General features: G+C 40.9%; 1 protein-coding gene across 4 annotated transcripts in view; it reads right to left on the reverse strand.

Moving 5' to 3' along the window:
* SCN8A (sodium channel, voltage gated, type VIII alpha subunit) overlaps positions 1–16,966 on the reverse strand; it is a 145,507-nt gene that overhangs the window by 55,726 nt on the left and 72,815 nt on the right. For all 4 annotated transcript variants that reach the window (XM_012002450.1, XM_012002441.1, XM_012002432.1 and 1 more), the window contains exons 12-13: positions 10,819–10,951; positions 5,259–5,497 (exon numbers count right to left, since the gene is read on the reverse strand). In XM_012002450.1, the coding sequence (XP_011857840.1) occupies positions 5,259–5,497; positions 10,819–10,951 (372 nt within the window). The remainder of the gene's footprint in view (positions 1–5,258; positions 5,498–10,818; positions 10,952–16,966) is intronic.

Genomic DNA, 16,966 nt, shown 5'->3' on the forward strand with positions numbered 1-16,966 from the left:
ATTAAGCCCTAGCTCTTCTTTCCATCCCCCTCCCTCTGAACCACTCAGTCCTGAAGGCTGTAGGTGGGTATGCAGGTAGAGGGAGGCTGACGCCTAGTGCTGGAGCCCCAGGAAGCCCCCTGGCCCAGCAAAGAGAGTCAGACATGGAGGGGAACGAGGAGGTCCATGCAGGGGAGCAGCCTGGCATGGACTGTCAGAGCCTGTGGGCCAAGGAGAGGCATTCGCTTTGGGCGACAGTCCAGGATGAGCAGCTGGAAGTGGTATGAGGAGTGGCTACCCCACATAGGTGTTGAGGCCCAAGTGGGACGGGGGACGTCCACACTTGAGGGGGAGGGGAACTTGGCAGAGAGAGTCAGAGCTTAAGCAAGGTAAAGACAGCATCTCCAGGACAAGATCCCGGAGTGGGCTGAGGAGGGACTCCCCGCAGGGGAAGACTCACAAGGGGTGCCAGAGCCAGGTGAATGGAGGAAGGACTCACGTAGGGGAAGGCCTGATGTAGGGTGTCAGATCCTGAGTGGGGTGAGGCAAGTGTCTAAACAGGGAGGTGGACAGTGAGGGTGTGGAGCTCATCTGGGTGAGGAGGGTGTTGCCTAGTTTAGGATAAAGCCACTGAACCAGGTGAGAACTTCCAAGAGTGTTCCCATAGACAGGTGGCAGTCTGAGCAGGGTGAGGAGGGGTGGCCTGGTGAGGGGTGTTAAAGTCTGTGCAGGATAAACAGAGCTTCTACCTCAGGAGAAAGCCTGGTGTGGGGTGAGAAGGATGTCCATGCAGGCGAAGGCCTACTGTGAGGCAACAGGGGCCGAGCAGGGTGGGGCAAACCATGTGTGAGTTGGACTGGTGTGGGTTCCAAGCTGAGAAGTGTGAGGAGGTGTCCACACGGAGGACACGGCTCGGTGCTGAAGGGGTGGGGGTAACCCACAGTCTCTACAGGGTGAGGAGGGTACCCATGCTGTAAGAGGTAACAGTGGCTTTTTGATCAAATGAGTACACCAAAGACAGTGGCAATTAGGTTTCTTATTGTTGGAGGAGTTACAAATACAGAAAGGGAGAAAACTACAAAGAATCTTGCAGTGCTGGATTAGAATTGGAAGTGACAGAATCAACTCATGGTTTTCAATATCCACGGCCAGCTCAATATAAACAGCTCGTTCTGTCCTAAGAGGGCGTGCATGCTGCTCCCATAGCAATATGCATACCTAGATCTCAGATCGTTACCTCTTCCTTATTTTTTTTTTCTGTTTTGTTTTAGAGATGGGGTCTCACTGTGTTGCTAAGGCTGGTCTCAAACTTTAAGCAATCCTCCTGCCTCAGCTGATACTCAGCCTAGATCTCTACTTGTAAATGCCATTTTTTCACTAAAAGACTCAGGGCTTCTTGAGAAATGGCTGATTCCAGCCCCGGGGCAGGAAAAACACAAAAGTATCCTGGAATACCTTGTGGTACCAGAAAGCCAGGAAGTGATGAAGACATGTCAAAGGGATCAGAAGCCAGCTTGAAGGGACTCCCACTGGCCACATCAGAGTAAGTCTAAACATCAAATGGATTATAGCTCAGATAAAAGAGAAAACCATTAATCCATACTGATATAAATAAAGGAAGAAATCAAAATCTGAATGAACAGGATATTTAAATCACTTCAAACGATCTTCCTCACAAATACCTATTAAGTATACAGTAAGTCCTCACTTAATGTCCTCAATAGGTTCTTGAAAACAGCAACTTTAAGCCACATGATGTGCTACATGCCACAGGAACTTAACTCTTGTTTATATCAACTGGCCTATGGTAAAACTGGTTTTGTTATACAGTATATCATTTAGCTTAAAGTCACAGTTTCCAAGAATCTAGAACCTATAGAGGATGTTAAGTGGGGACTTACTGTAAATGGAAAAAGCGTAACTTTACAGATGAAAAGCCTGGCAGACACCTCCTTAATCAAGTGATTAAATGAACACCACCAGTAGTGGGACAAATGGAAGCTGTGTGCCAACTCGTAGATACAACGTGAAGAAGATAGCCTCACTTATCTGATACTCCTACCAAAATGCAGAACCTGCGTCTAATCATAAGGAAGCATCGACAAGCCCACATTGAGGGAATTCTACATAACAAATGGCCTGTAGTCTTCAAAATGTCAAGACATGAAAGTCAAGGAAAGATGGAGGAACTCCTCCAGGCTGAAGAAAATTAGAGAGATAAGATAGCTACATGTAATGGGGTAATCCTAAAACTGCATCCTTTTGTTATAGAGGATGCCACTGGGATCACTGGCAAAACTTGAATAGGGCCTGAGAATTAGACGGTTGTAATGCATCAGTGTTAATTTCCTGGTTTTGACAATTATATATAGTTATGTAGAAGAATGTACTCGTGTATAAAAAATACATACTGTAAGTATTTGGGGGTGATAAGGCCACGTGACAAGGCTTTCATTGTAAAAAAAAAAAAAAAGTTTTTTGTACTGTACTTGAAATTTCCCTGTAAGATTCAGAATGTTTAAAAAGTCACCTGATAAACTTACTATTGTATTCAGTTAGTTGCAAAAAAGGCAGGAAAAGAATCATTACATTTATCTACTGTATAACACAAAGGCTGTATAAGTCACACAGCTTCCCTGGGCTTCAACTTCCTCTATAAAACATGCGGATTGGATTGAATTATCTCTAAGGTTCTTCCTATTATTATTTTCTCTTTTGGGGAGGGTAGAAGAGGCAGGGATCTTCAATTTGCAGAACACTGTTCTTATCTTTCTTTAAAAACATCTTTCTGTATGTCTACAGACAAAGACAACTTAACTCACAATCAGGGCTATAGGAAAAGCCTCACATTCCAACCACAGGACAAGGTCATACTTCATTTCACAAGTCAGTCTCATTTTTTTTTCCATCCTCTTACTCTCAGATTCAGTCAAAGGCTCCACCTAAATCTCCGAATCTCTGAAAATTCTCCTATTGAATTATACTAACACAGTTCCTAAGATTTATAAGTTCCTAAGATTTATAAGGTACTTTTAGCTATCCCAAAGACTTCTGTGTAGGTTCTCATTTTATCTTCCCAACCAATGATGGCATGGTATTATCCTAACTTTACAGATGCACAACATTTCTGGACAGAAATCAAAGACTTATTTAAGGTTGTACAATATCTAATAGGAATCAAAACCCAAATCTTCTGATTTCTAATTCTGTATTCTTTCTGCCAATCTCGGCGCTCCTGTTGATTGGCAGCAAGGTATGTCTTTGAGTTTCTGGTATTGTCCAGAAAACACTCATGAGGTCCAGCACATACCCAACTTCCTTATTTGGCATCTCCACTCAGTGAATAGACACTTAACATGTCCAAAACAGAACTCTTGATTTTACACGTCAAGCCAGTTCCTTTGCAGTCATTTCACTTTTCCCTCAGTTATTCAACCCCCACATCTAGGCACCATTCTTGGTTTCTTTCCTTTTACCCTCACATCTAGTACAAAGTATGCTAGACCATATACTACCCTCCCTCCCCGCTGCTAATTGTACATTTACTTGCCGTTTGAAAACTCTTGCCACCTAAGAGCTTTCTTATTTTAGAACTTGGTTCTGGGTTGGCTTGTCTCATAGAGTTCCTGAATATTAGCTGTCAACCTTCTCTTATTTCCTCTTTCTTTACTGATGGTTCTGAGCAAAGTCTTCTGAATACTTACAATTCTAATTTAGGGGTCATCCTAAATCTCTAAATTTTCATGAAAGGAAAAATAACATTATTTGCTAGCCTGGTCTGACTGAAGTTCTAGTGGGGGTAGGTAAAAAAGCCTCTCAAAATCCCTTGAAAATCAAAGACTGGTTCTGTAAAAAGCAAGGAAAAGTAAAGATTTTGAGAAAAACAAAGCTCTACAGGGAAAACAGAACCACCAACACCAAACAATAAAAATTATCAAGACATATTTCTCATTATTTAAGTCTTGGCTACTAAAATAAAGCTTATATCTATATGATATTGTTGACAGGCTGAAAATTCTGCTTGATGGCCTAGGTACTATGTTAGCCAATCACAGCATGTGCCCACCGACAGGCACCTTTCAGAGCCAGTCAAGAGACTTCCTGGACAGTCTGTGGGAGTGTCCCATTTCAAGACTACAGACATTCCATTGGACTGCACACAAGGGTTTACATCATAGCAGACAGGCTGGAGCATGTCACCAACCACAGACATGGAGACTGGAAAGACCACAGAATCATCTTGGATGTATACCAGGGAATACAATGGGCTACAAAGGATCTCTTTGCCATATGTTTTCAGAATAAGAAATGAAAATGATATTGTAGTGCTCTAATAGTACAGTAATAGGACTTAAGGTCAAAAGTGTGTGGTGTGTGTGTGTGAGAGAGGGAGACAGAGAGAGAACGCACAAGAAAAACTGGGCAGAAATCACGCTCAAATTATTAATAAACAGTAACAGCCAGATTTGGACATGCCTGTGGTTAACACCTAAGGAATTAGGGGGCCCAGGTGACCTAGGGGATTCTTTCTCACTACTTCTTTACTGTCTATCAAAATTCAATTAACTCCTGATTTTTGTAATAAAGAAAACACATAATTCTCAAATCACAACTACTTGATTTCAGAATATACACTTTGTAATACAGTTTTTTAAAAAGATATACTTATCTTTATATAATAAATTAAATACATAATTTAAGCTAATATTAAAATAAATTTGGCAAAGATCAACTAATGGCAGAAACTGGATAATGGCCTAGAAGTTGGATTGGAGGGGGAAACCATCCTTGAGTGAAAACTTTCCCATAAATAGTACCCATTTACATAATTAAGGCCTGACAGAGCAGGCAAATCCACAGTTATTTGTAGTGTACTACAAGAGCTCCCCTATTTTGTGGTAGTTGGTACTTAAGGTGAAAGGGGAACTGATTTGCTGGAGCAATGCAGGAATCAGTGTGAGAAACAGAATGAGGAAAAAATGCAGAAGTACTTGGCTCAGGCTGCTGAAACCAACCCACTATACCAGGCCTCCCATTCTGTCACCAACATTGGTTTTCTGCCAATAGCTCCTAAATGACGTCTTCAAAGTTCTGCAGAAAGAGGAAAGGGATCACAACAGTGAGCAGAAAAGCAGCTAGTGTCCCGGCATATGTGGAAGCATTTGTTTTCCAATTAACTATTACTTTCTCTTCAAAGAAACTCCAGCTTTCAGTACCAGAAAAAGAAGTCCTATAGGCAAAACACATTCCTAGTATCAGGAGACAGTGTTCCATCTTACCAGATTTCCTACAGCCAAGACATGTTCAAATTGTGGCGTCATAGGATGGTGCTCCATTGCCATAAACAGTGTATTCAGGACGATGCAGATGGTGATGGCTAAATCCACAAAAGGGTCCATAACTATCAAGTTCACAATCTCTTTCAGTTTTATCCAGTAGGGGTGGCACTCCCAGATCAGGAAAGTGTTGGCAAATTTATACCAGCATGGCGGGCACTTTCTCTGAGACTCTTCCAGTTCTACAGTAAGTAAGAACAAAGATGGCCCCTCAATCACAGCGAGAAAACCAGGGGGACACACTAGTCACTCTCAGCCATTATCACTGTTATTAATATGGAATCAAGGTGGTCTGAGTGCTGACATTCCTAAGGATTTTCCTTCTCTCTAAGGTAGAGAGGAGGCATGATCCATACAAGTCACCTCTCTGTTAATAAAGATCTAGTTATAAATGAAACTCAACCCATCAGTTATGGGAGTAGAGCACAGAGGTCAAGAGCTTGGCCTCTCAGGTCTGACTCCCTGGCCTCAACTGGCTTGAATGCTTACAAGTTGTGTGATACCAGGCAAGGTAACTGACTTCTCTGCTCAGCTGCTTCAGCTGTAAAACAAGGCATCTACTTTACAGGTTACAGGAGTGAATGAGTCTTGGAACCTCATTTTTATGTGAGTTTGACTAAAGATTAAATGAGATGTTAGTGTAAAGCAGTCACCACAGTATCTGGCACAGGGTAAGTCCTCAATAAATGGTAGGTATTCTATTATACACTGTATTATTCAATTATTGTCAGAGAAGCCATCAAAAGTATGAATTCAAGCCAGACATATTTGAGCTCAAATACTAGCTCAGACACTTGCTAATTGTGGGACCTTGAACAAGTTACTTTGATTTGCTGTGAGAATTAAAGAGCTAACATATATACAAAGCACCCCAGAATACCCTGGCAGATAGAAAGTGCCATGAAAATGTTTGCTATTATTATTATCTTCATCAGCAGAACCAGCATCAGCAACCAAGCCACCATGTAAAACACATCTGTTACGTTCTCATAAGAAGTACAAGTTACTGTCTCCACCCTCAACAAGTTTACAGCTCATAGTCAAGTTAGAAATACAAGTCACATTCCTCTCCCCTTTTCACCCTTCCTTCCTCGTTCTGTCTCCTCCTGTCTCCTTTCTTGCCCCTTTGCCCTTTCCTGCTCTCATCTTTTGCTTTTCTCTTTCTACAGCTTCTTCCTCCTTCCCTCCCTGGGTCCTCATCTTTTTCCCTTTTTCTTTCTCTCCTTTGTCTTATCTTCTCTGTCTCTTTTAGAAACAGAACGTGTTATTTTCAAACAAGATCTCACATAATTCCCAATACATAAAATAAACCAGGAATTGCCTTAGATGAAGCAGGAGCCCACTCAGATAGACTTCTTCCTCTCCTGAGGCACTCCCCTAGAATCCCAGGACTCTGATACACACAGACTGAAAAATCACTGGACTAGATGATCTCAAAGGTCATTTCCAAAGCAAAGATTCAAAAGAATGATCAGATATCAAAGACAGACACTCAACTGGCAGTTACAACAATCTAGGTATGAAGCCCTACATAAGAAAGCTCTCCTCAAATTAAGCATGAAATACAACTGTCAGGATTACAAAATTCCAAGGACCCTGAGCTAAGAGGATGCTTTTTAAGAGGTGAACTTTGAAAACCTGTCAGAATGTGAGGTTCTACAGGGTTGGCTGTAACAGCTACTCTCTCCCTGCCCAATTCTGCTGACACTATCAAATCATTTAAGAAAAAAAAAAAAAAAAATTCCCTAACATTTCACCAAAACCAAGATGGCTGCCTTAAATTAGCCTACGTTCCCTTTTCCAACCAGCTGGATGGCGATGCTTTATTTTAGACAAGGTGGTTTTGGCTGAGTTTCTGATTGGCTCCCTGGTTGCTAAGAAAATGGTTGCCTTGGTTTTTCAGATTTAAGGACCCCTGTAAGCGCCACGTGGGAGGCTGCGTGGGAAAGGAAGTCTGTGAGGAAAATCTGCTGCGGCTTCTTCCTCAGAGAACTCCCTCCCTTCCTAAGGTAAATATAGTTTTCACCCCCAAAAAAGAAAATGACAAGGTTCTCTTATTTCCATAAATTCTTACAGTACATATTTGGAAATTTAGTTCCGTTCCCTTTTTTATCTCCTCCCTTCTCCAAATGACTGCTGCTCATTGGCACGTGGAGGTTGAAGCTGCGACTGTTCACATTTATGACAGTTGACACAATTGTAATGTTTTAAAATGAACTAGGTCTTGAGTCTTGCCACACAGAAAAAGGGGTTTTCCTGCCCTACAGGGCACCAGGAAAATTCCTCGAGGGATACCAGACATCTCTTAGCCACATTTACTGAGAAGGGAAGATCCTCAGGATAATCTTTCACTCTGACAAAAAGTAAGACAATGTGGAACTTCAGGAGCTGGAAAAGATCATTTGGGGAATAAGAAGGCTTATCAAGTGACTTATGACTTTGCAAACTGTTACGGGTTCCACATGCCTGGAATGGCCCAGTATTTGGCTTGGGGGAATGGGTTAACATTTAGGAGTGAGATGTCCAAATGTTTGTGGGGTTTCTCTTACTTTGCTTTTGGACATTTTCAGTGAGGTTACTCTAGGTCTCAACCTCAGGGGTACTGGGAATTGTTTTCAGAGAGGACCTCACAATTTCACCAAGATAATGGCTTTGGTAGACCATGAAGTTTCTGAAGGCAGGAGCTTCTTTCAACTCAATTCAACAACTTTTAAGCACCTGCAATGTGGTAGGCACCGAGGATACACTGATGAAGAGCTCCCACCCTCGCTAAGGTTACTGCCACACAGGAAAGACTGATATCAGCCAAGTAACTATACTGACATTTGATGCTTGTCAGATGAATAAAGGAATACACAAATAGTGGCAGAAATAGCTATGGCCAGTTACCTCTAGGGGAGTTTTTGGAATTGTTTTACCTGAGAATCAATAATGTCAAGTATTTCCTTGATATTGCAAATCAATGTCAACTACATCACTACCTCTTTCTTACTTCACCACGATCTCCCCTTCTCCCACAGCTTTACTGCTTTGAGGAGTGAGACTACACTACTCTACCTACACCCCACGCCCAGTCCTCTGAAATATCCCCAAAGCTTATAGCTCTGCTAGTGGTGAACTCTACTAAATGTGCTGGATCCTGGTAAGCACGTTTGCAGTAGGATGGGGTGGGGCAGAACAGGCAGGGTTTTCTAATTATTGACAGGATTCTGGAATTCTCCACTGTGGTTTCTAAACTATTAGGTACGTCGTAGCCTGCCTCTTGGGTTTTAAATAATAATTATTTTAATCCTTGGATTAAAATAATGTCAAAGTTTCCTCACTGAAAGTCTGAGAGCAAGAACTACAATTCATTCAATGCTGGCTTTTAATGCTGTAGCAAGCATTAAATACAGAGGGACCAATGGTTAAACAGGCATGGATGCTTCATTCCCTCTTACGTTATTCTGGTCAGCCATTCATCGATCTTTGCTTACAGCAGTTCTGTCCCATCAGCTTCAGCAAAAGGGTCAAATACAAGGGGAGAGGATAGGAGGAATGCCTGAGCAAGAAATGGCAGGACAGGTACAACTATGTGAACATCAGGGCTTAGGAAAGAGGACAAAGAACTGGAATAACATCTTCCTACTCAGGAACACAGCTACATGTGTCTCTGTCTCCTGAGCTATCCTTACACCTTTTTTTTTTTTTTAATGTGTGTGATGGTGGGTAGACGGTGGAGAATAAGCACAGCAGGACAGAAAGAGAAACAGGGAGAAGAGGGAGAAAAGAGAATTTTAAAATCCCCGTATGGTTTGTATCCAACCCAGTAAAGGGATGAAAGCTCTAAGGCCTCCGAAAGGAGCCCTGCAGCACCAGCACTCCTACCATTCTAAGCATAGCCAACGTCTGCTTGACAAATGTTGTTTGAGCATCTCCTTTTGCTGGGACCTGGGCTAAGCCACTGCAGTAATAAGTAACTAACTAACTGTTGCATTGTATTGATAGTTCTGCTGTTCTGATGTCTCTGCCAATAATAAAGTGTAGCTGTTGGAGGCTGTTAGTTTTTCTCAGTTGCCACAGATACCCAGAGAAATCCTGTCTTGGTCTCTATGTGAATAATAAAATTAGCCAAAGTTCTTAGGCTAGGATTTCTTAGCTTGGAATTCTTAGAACCTGTAGTTATTTGCCCACAATCTTAAAGTATAAGCTAGAAAGCTTGAAGATGTTCTATCAGACAATAACCTCGATGGTAATCAAAGAAAACAGGAATAAATAGAGGTTGTTAAGGCAGCTGAAAGCAGTTAATTCATTTTTTTTACTTGATATATTCTCAAGGTCAGTCTAGTTATAGTCTCATTCTTTGCACATATGTGGGGAAGTAAGCACCCTTAGAGAATTCTTTTCTAGGGACTCTTCCTCCACTGCAAACCCCTCCCCAACACATGATACACATACACATATATACATACACACACAGTAGAAGTGGCACTGGGTTTAAATGACTGAAAAAACGCTTGTCTCAAGGATACCAGGACCATTTTGAGTTTTCCTGTCTCAGGGACTTTGGTTATTCTGGGCATCTGCATTCTGAAGAACAGCAATTTAAGGCCTCAAGAATAGTCTAGATCTACCATGAGACAACTCAGCTAACTCAATATAAATCCAATGAAGAAGACAGGTGCAGAATCCACCAGAATCTTGGGAGAGGAAATCTGTCTCTGAATTTACCTCTAATGAAAGCATGCAGATCCTGGACTACACACCACAACTAGAGAGGAGCTGATTCTTGCTAGGGGGACTGTGGCCTAATGGAAAATCTTCAGGTATTCCTCAGCACACCAGGTTGTGTCATAGAGAACCCACCTAATACAGAGAACTCAGGCACTGACAGCAACATTACTGCAGACGTGCTATGATTCAACAGTGGTTGCTCTTTCCCTGTGGCATGGAGCACTCAAAGAAAGAAGGGTTTCAACTTACCTAGTCACACATCAAATTTATTTATGGATATGTGGGGGTGTTTGAAGAGAGACAGAACTAGGTGCAATCAAAACGCACAGTACATTCTTCCTTAAGGGAAAACCAAAAGGGCTGTAAGTAGTTAAAAAGGAAAAAAGGAAGGTATGTTTAGGAGTACAGGCCATGAGGGAAATTCTATCATTTTATATCTTTGCAGTTCTTCAATCTACATTCCTTTATGCCTTACGGCACCCCACCGGCTCCTCATGATGACAATGACAGGGGTCTTGAGTTCCTCTAGGTCACTCATGCAGCTCCTTTCATATCTCTTACCTACCTGTGTACAATGCTGACAGCGTATCTGAAGCCCATATATTTGATTCTCTGCATGTAAATTTAGGAAGAGAATTTGTGATTCTAGTTTCTATATAGGAATAGGCTCCATTCCTAAAGCTCAGAGACAGCCTTTGCAAAACTCAGACCAAGGGACAGGGATTATATTTACCATGCACATTACATATTTATATCTCAGCAGGTTGGACTGACATCATAGGGCACATACCTTCTACTAGTGTATTTGTAACAACACTCATTATGCTGTTGATTCTGTCCTTCCGCCCATAGGAGGCTAATTGGTCCATGGAAACTAAGAGAGATCCAGGGCCTTTCTTCTTAATTTCCACCTCAGTTGTAGCCTACAAAAAGAAAGAAAAAAAAAAAAAAAAAGCAAATAGAGTGAGTTAAGTCTATAACAGTAAATCTGGGCCTTACTTGATAGACAGTCCAGTGTGCGATCTTCATTACAGTCTTTAACTTTGATCCTGCAGTCCTATTCACTTCAAGAAATAGAATGAAATGAACTGGCCATGGTTCATCCTTATTTGGATGATAAGACCAAGTCATTTAAGTCTGTGTGAATCTACAACGACCCCAAGAATCTGGCTGGGACCCAAACATCTCACCTGGTTCATTCCAAGCATAGAGTAAAAGACCAGATCCTCCTGGGGTACTGCCATCAGAAGTAGACCCTGAGTTTTCTGGTCCTAATCTCAAATCCACAATATTTGGCTAGAATTGGTCCACATGATAAAGTCAGTCAAATTTACTTCTATTTGAAATCTCATTAAGGTCAAGTCCCTGATCACACTGAGTATTATAGATGCTGTTTCCTCCTTGAGTAGGAGCACCATTATTCTAATAAACTGCCTCTTCCAAATACCAAATCTGGGCCTAACTGAACATTAGCAAGTTGAAGATCTGCTCCGGATCTCCTACAAGCCATTTTAAGAAAGTACAGAAAGGTTTTGCTATCTTAATTAAATATATTGTATCCTATGTTTATCTTGCCCTTTCAGTTTTATGAGCTAACCTGCAACGTTCAAATTCCCAATAAAAAATGGCAGAAAATATAATCAGATTGTTATAAAAAATATTATTACATGCTCCACCCTGGGCAATAACTGGTATGGTAGATTACAGCAAAGGGCTTCTTAATGTCCCTGACTTATGTTCTTGTGACTATTCCACATCAGTTCAGCCTTAATGGGGTGGCTTAAAACCTAGCTCTTTAGTAACCATGTTGTTCACAGTACCATATCACCCATGTAGACTTGGCTCTTCCTTCTAAGATGGTGAAGGTAAGAGGACAGAGACAATCACCAGCCCTCAGAGGACAGGGGAGATTGTATGAGACTGGAGAAGCACATGTCTGGTCAATAAGAGAATGATCCTAGCTGTTTTAAAAAGAAAATAATTACCTCTGGAGAGCTACATCAGAAAGCCCATCTGTTCTAAACATCTTCAGATTTTAAGGACTGAACAGAAGAAAGTTCCTGGCAGATTATGATTTATCTTATTAAAGTGTTTCATTAGCCTGCGGTCCCAGCTACTCAGGTGGTGGAGGCAGCAGGATTACATAAGCCCAGGAGTTAGAGACCATCCTGGGCAACACAGAGAGACCTCATCTAAAAAAAAAAAAAAAAAAAAAGCGTGTTTCATCAGACCACTTCACTGATTCAGATTTGGATCAGTGATCTCGGGGTCTTGTTTGTTTTGTTTGTTTGGCAAAGCTACAGAAGAAGTGCAAGGAAAAAATAACCAATTTCCCTGGGAATTCCTTGCTGCATTACTATACTAACATTTGTGTATGTAAGAATGACTTGTGGTGGTTGCCACAGGAAGAGGCTTCCTGCCTGTGGAAAAAGGAGGGAAGAGAAGGAAGGACTTTGTAATGTGGTTTGAGTGCCAGCATAGCTGCAGAACAGAACATCAGGCAAATCTCTAAGGTTTTTTTGTTTTTGTTTTTTGAGAGAGTCTGCTATGTCACTTAGGCTGGAGTGCAGTGGCATGATCTCGGCTTACCGCACCTCTGTCTCTGAGGTTCAAGCAATTCTTCCACCTCAGCCTCCTGAATAGCTGGGATTACAGGCATACACAAGCACACATGGCTAATTTTTGTATTTTTTAGTAAAGACAGGGTTTTGCCATGTTGTCCAGGCTGGTCTGGAACTCCTGGCCTCAAGTGATCCTCCCACCTCAGCCTTCCAAAGTGCTGGGATTATAGACGTGAGCCACCACGCCCAGCTAAAATTTAATTTTATTTAAACAAATACTTATTGTGTGCTAAGTGGTGTGGATAGAGTGGTGAACAAGATAGACAACATGGTCCCTGTCCTCTTGACAGGTTTAGCCATGTTGGCCAGGCTGGTATCAAACTCCTGGCCTCAGGTGATACACCCACGTTGGCTTCTCAAAGTGCTAAGAAATCTCTAAGGCTTTTAGCTCCAATCCCTGGCTTCCAGACAACATGTCTGGACCCACCTGGGACCTCGGGGAACTTGCTGCCCTGAAGGGGAGGACACAAATCTGGCTGGCTTCACCACCTGCTGACTGTAGAGCCCTAGGGCCTTGAGTGAACATAGGTGGCAGCCATGTAGTGGTTACAGCGGGCCTTGGGCAAGACCTTGTGCTGTGCTGGCAGCAGTCCCAGTAGTAATGGCCAGAGGGGTGCTTACATCAACACACTCCAGTTCAAGGTGGCTCAGCACAGAGAAAGAGACTTCATTTGTTTGGGAGAAAGTAAGGGAAAAGAACAAATCTTTGCCTCGTAATCCAGAGAATTCTTCCAGATCTTTATTATCCCAGACCACCAAGGTGGCACTTCTATTAATCCGCAAAAACCACAGCATTATTGGACTTGGGGCTCAAATTCCTTCGAATACCTACCTGGAAAGCCTTCCTAAGAAGGACATGCACAAGTAAGCCCAGATTGCAAAGACTATAATAAATACCTAGCTTGTTAATGCCCAAACACCAACAAACATCTACAAGCATCAAGATCATACAGGAAAACATGGCCTCACCAAAAGAACTAAATAAGGTACCAGGGACCAATCCTGGAGAAACAGAGATATGTGATCTTTCAGACAGGGAATTCAAAAGAGCTATGTTGAGGAAACTCAAGGAAATTCAAGATAACACAGAGAAGGAATTCAGCATCCTATCAGATAAATTTAACAAAGAGACTGAAATAATTAAAAACAAGCAGAAACTCTACAGTTGGAAAATGCAACTGAATACTAAAGAATGCATCAAAGTCTCTTAATAACAGAACTGATCAGACAGAAGAAAGAATTAATGAGCTTGAAGACAGGCTATTTGAAAATACTCAGAGGAGAAAAAAAAAAAAAAAAAAAAAAAAAGAATGAAGCACACCTGCAAGATCTAGCAGATAGCCTCAAAGGGAAAAATCTAAGAGTTACTGGTCTTAAAGAGGATGTAGAGAAAGAGATAAGGATAGAAAGTTTATTCAAAGGAATAATAACAGAAAACTTGCCAAACCTAGAGAAAGATATAAACATTCAAGTACAAGAAGATTATAGAACACTAAGCAGATTTAACCAAAAGAAGACTACCTCAAGGCATCTAACAACAAAACTCCCAAAGGTCAAGGATAAAGAAAGGATCCTAAAAGCAGCAAGAGAAAAGAAAAAAACAAACAAACAAACAAAAAACATACAATGGAGCTCCAATAAATATAGCAGCAGGCCTTTCAGTGAAAACCTTACAGGCTAGGAGAAAGTGGTAATGATGTATTTAAAGTGCTGAGGGAAAGAAACTTTTACCCTAGAACACTATATCCGGTAAAAATATCCTTCAAGCGTGAAGGAGAAATAAAGACCTTCCCAGACAAACAAAAGCCGAGAGATTTCATCAACACCAGACCTGTCCTACAGGAACTGCTAAAAGGAGTTCTTCCATCTGAAAGAAGAGAGGATGTTAATGGCAAGAAGAAATCATCTGAAGATACAAAACTCACTGGTAATAGTAGGCATACAGAAAAACACAGAATATTGTAAAACTATAATTGTGGCATGTAAACTCCCAATTACACTGTTATGATAAGTCAATATAAATAATAACTACAGCAACTTTTAAAGACAGACAGTACAATAAGACAAAGAGAAACAACAAAAAGTTAAAAAGCAGAGGGATGAAGTTAAAGTGTACAGTTTTTATTAGTTTTCTTTTTGCATGTTTGTTTATGCAATCAGTGTTAAGTTGTCATCAGTTTAAAACAATGGGTTATGCCAGGCGCAGTGGTTCACGCCTGTAATCCCAGCACTCTGGGAGGCCGAGGTGGGCAGATCACCTGAAGTCAGAAGTTCGAGACCAGTCTGACCAACATGGAGAAAGCCCATCTCTACTAAAAATACAAAATTAGACAGGCGTGGTGGCACACGCCTGTAATCCCAGCTACTTGGGAGGCTGAGGCAGGGGAATCACTTAGGAAGCAGAGGTTGCAGTAAGCCAAGATCACACCATTGCACTCCAGCCTGGGCAACAAGAATGAAACTCCATCTCAAAAAATAAATAAAATAAAATAAAATAAAATAAAATAATGTGTTATAAGACATTAATAATATTTGCAAACCTCATGGTAGCCTCAAATTGAAAAACACACAACAGATACACAAAAAATAAAAAGGAAGAAATTAAGTCATACCACCAGAGAAAATAACCTTCACTAAAGGGAAGACAAGGAAGGAAGGGAAGAAGTAAAAGAAGACCACAAAACAACCAGAAAACAAATGACAAAATGGCAGGAGTAAGTCCCAACTTATCAATAATAACATTGAATGTAAATAAACTAAACTCTCCAATAAAAAGACACAGAGTGGCTAAATGCATGGAAAAAAAGAGCCAATGATCTGTTACCTACAAGAAACACACTTCACCTATAAAGATACACAGACTGAGAATAAACGGGTGGAAAAAGATATTCCATGCCAATGGAAACCAAAAAAGAGCAGAAGTAGTAGCTATACTTACATTAGAAAAAATAGATTTTAAGACAAAAATTGTAAGAAGAGTTAGAGATCGCTATTACATAATGATAAAGGGGTCAGTCTAGCAAAAGGATATAATGATTATAAATATACATGCACCCAACACTGGAACACCCAAATATGTAAAGCAAATATTATTATAGCTAAAGAGACAGACCTCAGGCTAGGCACAATAGCTCATGCCTAGAATCCCAGCACTTTGGGAGGTCCAGGTGGGTGGGTTTCTGGAACCCAGGAGTTTGAGACCACCCTGGGAAACATGGTAAAACCCTGTCTCTACAAAAAAATACAAAAATTAGCCAGGCATGGTGGTGTATGCCTGTAGTCCCAGCTAATCAGAGGGCTGAGGCAGGAGGATCACTTGAACCTGTAAGGTCGAGGCTGCAGTGGGCTGAGATCACACCACTGCACTCCAGCCTGGATAACAGAGCAAGATCTTGTCTCAAAGAGAGAGAGACCTCAATACAATAACAGCTGGAGACTTCAACATCCCACTTTCAGCACTGGACAGGTCTCCCAGACAGAAACTCAACCAAGAAACATTGGACTTAACCTACACTAAGGATGATCTAATAGAACAAATACACCTAAAAGATATTTACAGAACATTTCATCCAAAGGCTACAGAATACACCTTATTACATGGATTATTCTCAAGGATAGGCCATATGTTAGGTCACAAATAAGTCTTAAAATACTCAAAAAATTTGAAACATCAAGCATTTTTGACCACAATGTCAAACATCTTTGAGTAAAACTAGAAAGCAACAAGAGGAATTTTGGAAATGATACAAACACATTGAGATTCAATATGCTCCTGAATGACCAGTGGGACAAAGTCAATGAAGAACTTCAGAAGGAAACTGAAAAGTTTCTTGAAACAAATAGCAGAAACACAACATAACAAAACCTATGGGATATAGCACAAGCGCTACTAAGAGGGAAGTTTAAAGCTATCAGTACCTACAACAAAAAAGAAGAACTTCAAATTAATAACCTAATGGTGCATCTTGACTAGAAAAGGGCAAACAAAACCCCAAATTAGTAGAAGAAATAAGATCAGAGCAGAAATAAATGAATGTGAAATGAAGAAAATACAAAAGATCAATGAAACAAGAGGTTGTTTATCTTTTGGAAAGATAAAATTGACAAACCTTTAGCCAGACTAATGAAGAAAAAAAGGGAGAAGACCAAAATAAATAAAATCAGAAATGAAAAAGGAAACATTACAACTGATACCACAGAAATTCAAAGTAGCATTAGTGGTTACTATGAGCAACTACATGCCAATAAATTGGAAAATCTAGAGAAAGTGAATAAATTCCTAGACACATTCAACCTACCAAAACTGAACCATGAAGA

The sequence above is a fragment of the Mandrillus leucophaeus genome, unplaced genomic scaffold (genome assembly GCF_000951045.1).
Source record: "Mandrillus leucophaeus isolate KB7577 unplaced genomic scaffold, Mleu.le_1.0 Scaffold118, whole genome shotgun sequence".
Taxonomy (NCBI): domain Eukaryota; kingdom Metazoa; phylum Chordata; class Mammalia; order Primates; family Cercopithecidae; genus Mandrillus; species Mandrillus leucophaeus.